Source organism: Otolemur garnettii, unplaced genomic scaffold (assembly GCF_000181295.1).
Source record: "Otolemur garnettii isolate 467f Iridium unplaced genomic scaffold, OtoGar3 scaffold00224, whole genome shotgun sequence".
Lineage (NCBI taxonomy): Eukaryota > Metazoa > Chordata > Mammalia > Primates > Galagidae > Otolemur > Otolemur garnettii.
The window spans coordinates 332089-335097 of record NW_003852619.1 but is presented as its reverse complement, the minus strand read 5'-3'; the positions used below and the strand labels follow the sequence as shown (position 1 = coordinate 335097).

Below are 3009 nucleotides of genomic sequence, written 5' to 3'. Positions count from 1 at the left end.
AATAAAATAATCATCTCAAAGAATGCAGACAAATAATTTTACAGTATTCAACATCCGTTCATTATAGAATTTCTAGGCAAAAGAAGTGATATAAGGAAACATCCTCAATCTGATAATAAATATCTATACAACACCTATAGCTAACAATAAATTAATGTTGAATTATTGCATGGTTTTTCCACAAGATACCTATTCAACATTCTACTGGAGGTCTTAGTTCAATAAGGCAAGTAAAGAAGGGAAGAAATGATGGAAAAGATAAAATTATCTTTACTTGCAAATAACCTTATTGTATAGTGTAGAATATTCTAAAGAATCTACTAAAAAATAACTAATTAAATTTAGTATAAAGTTGCAAGGTAGGTCAATATTCAAAAAAACAATTATATGCCTAGACATAGACATAAACAATTAGAAATTTATAAGGTCCTAACACTAAATAATACATAACAAAAGCACCAGAAATGAATTTTGAGTTCTCTCAAAATCTGGTTAACAGGTTAGATTTTCTAACTTGAGAGAAAATAATGTAAATCTGGCTTGGTGTCTATAGCTCAGCAGCTAGGGTGCCAGCCACATACACTGGAGTCGGCAGGTTCAAACCTAGCCAAGGGGCTGCCAAATGACAATGACAACTGCAACCAAAAAATAGCCGGGTGTTGTGGCGGGCGTCTATATTTCCAGCTACTTGGGAGGCTGAGGCAAGAGAATGGCTTAAGCCCAGGAGTTTGAGGTTGCTGTGAGCTGTGACACCAAGGCACTCTACCCAGGATGACACAGTGAGACACTGTCTTAAGAAAAAAAAAAATAGGGCAGCACCTGTGGCTCAGTGGGTAGGACACTGGCCCCATATACCGAGGGTGGCGGGTTCGAACCCAGGCCCAGCCAAACTGCAACAAAAAATAGCCAGTGTTGGGGCGGGCGCCTATAGCAGAGGGCAATAGAGTAAGAGTCTGTCTCTAAACAAAAGAAAAAAACAATAATGTAAATCCACACCTACAACAATAGAAATAACAGCAGGTGCCAACATCTGAGATATTACAATGTGCTAGGTCTGTGTTAAACTTTTATACAGATTACCTCAGTGTTACTTAGAATTTATAACCCATCTTTTAAATAGGAAACTGAAGCTAAAAAGATTAAGTAACTAAACCAAAGTTATACAACCTGTAAGCAGAGGAGCCTAACTGGTAATCAGGTTTCTATGATTCTAAAATACAAGTTCTCAGCACTACACGTAAATCCTATTGTTTGAAGATCTCACCAAAAGTAGAAAGCACATTTTAAAAACTTTGCAAAATGAGTATATCTCCAATCTCTTCACCATTTGTTGTTTGTTACACAGAAGATGTTAAGAGGTATCTCATTTTAATCCTTCTCCAAAATTATTTGAACATAAATATAAAATAAATAATATCAACTAACCTCACTTTCTAGAAAGAAAAAAACCAATGTCTTAACAAGGTTGGCATTTGGACCTTGTCTTCCCCTTCTTTTCATCATTCCATCGTCCTCTGGATCTCTACGACTGAAGAGCCTATAAACAAACCAAAAGTACTTATTAGAAAATAACCAAAACCCCCTAGGTTCCTTCATCAAAAAAAAAAAAAAAAATTAACTGTCTGGATTACATATTTAAATTTTTAACAAAGGGCCAGGCATAGTCGCTCTCAACTATAATCCTAGCACTCTGGGAGGCCAAGTTGGGCAGACTGCTTGAGCTCAGGAGTTCCAGACCAGTGCAAGAAAGAGACCTTTCTCTACTAAAAAAATTGGGGGGGGGGATTGTACATTTTCCTTCTTACAAAATTATCCCAACTTAGTATCCTTTTTCTATGGATAGCATAACTATTTCTCCATATAAACAACAAAAGAGAATTAACACTGGATAGTGATTAACAAAAAAACCATAGTTTGAACATTTTACACCATCTATTCTTCTTAACCAATGCTGTACCCCAAAATGTGCATGTTTGGTTTTTTTTTTGAGACAGAGTCTCAAGCTGTCACCCTAGTAGAGTGCCATGGCATCACAGCTCACAACAACCTCCAAGTCTCGGGCTTAAGTGATTCTCTTGCCTCAGCCTCCCAAGTAGCTGGGATTACAGGCACCCACTACAACACCCGGTTATTTTTTGGTTGGACTTGTCATTGTTGCTTAGTAGACTTGGGACGGGTTCACACCCACCACCCTAGGTGTATGTGGCCAGTGCCCTTGCCGAATGAGCTACAGACACCACCCAAAATGTGCATTTTAATAAAATCTTACAGCAAAGCAAAGTTTAATTATAATGGTTTAAAATGTCCTCTTTGAAAGCCATTACAGAAAATTCATGTTTTCTGTCATTATATTCACACTCCTATCCATACTGCCTAATCCAAAATGTTAAATATAAAAAAACTGTAGGGCGGCACCTGTGGCTTAAAGGAGTGGGGCGCTGGCCCCATATACCAGAGGTGGTGGGTTCAAACCTGGCCCTGGCCAAAAACTGCAAAAAAACAAAAAACAAAAACAAAAACAACAAACTGTAGGATTCTTCTGATTTTGATGTCAAACTATCTTAAGTACTTGAAACAGAACCTTCTAACATTTAGCAAAGGAATATTAAGTTTAAAACTAAAAACTGTGGCGTAGGCAGTATTTTTAAAAGTTGAAGTAGGTGAAAAGAAGAGTAAAACAACTAACTAGAAAGAAGTCAATCCCAGCATTTTAATATAGTTAGGTTTTTTAAAATATGTCCATTGAAATAGTGGTCCTGAATCTCTTTGGCACCAGAGACTGGTTTCATGGAAGACAATTTTTCCATGGCTGGGTGTTAGGATGATTAAAGCACTCTAAATCTCCATCTCAGATCATTAGGCATTAAAATCTCATAAGAAGGCTCACTACCTGTAGCACAGTGCTTATGGCGCCAGCCACATACACCAAAGCTGGAAGGTTCAAGCCTGGCCCGAGCCAGCTAAACAATAATGACAACTGTAACAAAAAATAGCTAGGCATGTGGCAGG

General features: G+C 37.6%; 1 protein-coding gene across 5 annotated transcripts in view; it reads right to left on the bottom strand.

Annotated features, from left to right (window-relative positions):
• STAG2 (stromal antigen 2) overlaps positions 1 to 3009 on the bottom strand; it is a 171303-nt gene that overhangs the window by 47095 nt on the left and 121199 nt on the right. For all 5 annotated transcript variants that reach the window (XM_023508121.1, XM_003801894.2, XM_023508120.1 and 2 more), the window contains one exon: positions 1426 to 1537. In XM_023508121.1, the coding sequence (XP_023363889.1) occupies positions 1426 to 1537 (112 nt within the window). The remainder of the gene's footprint in view (positions 1 to 1425; positions 1538 to 3009) is intronic.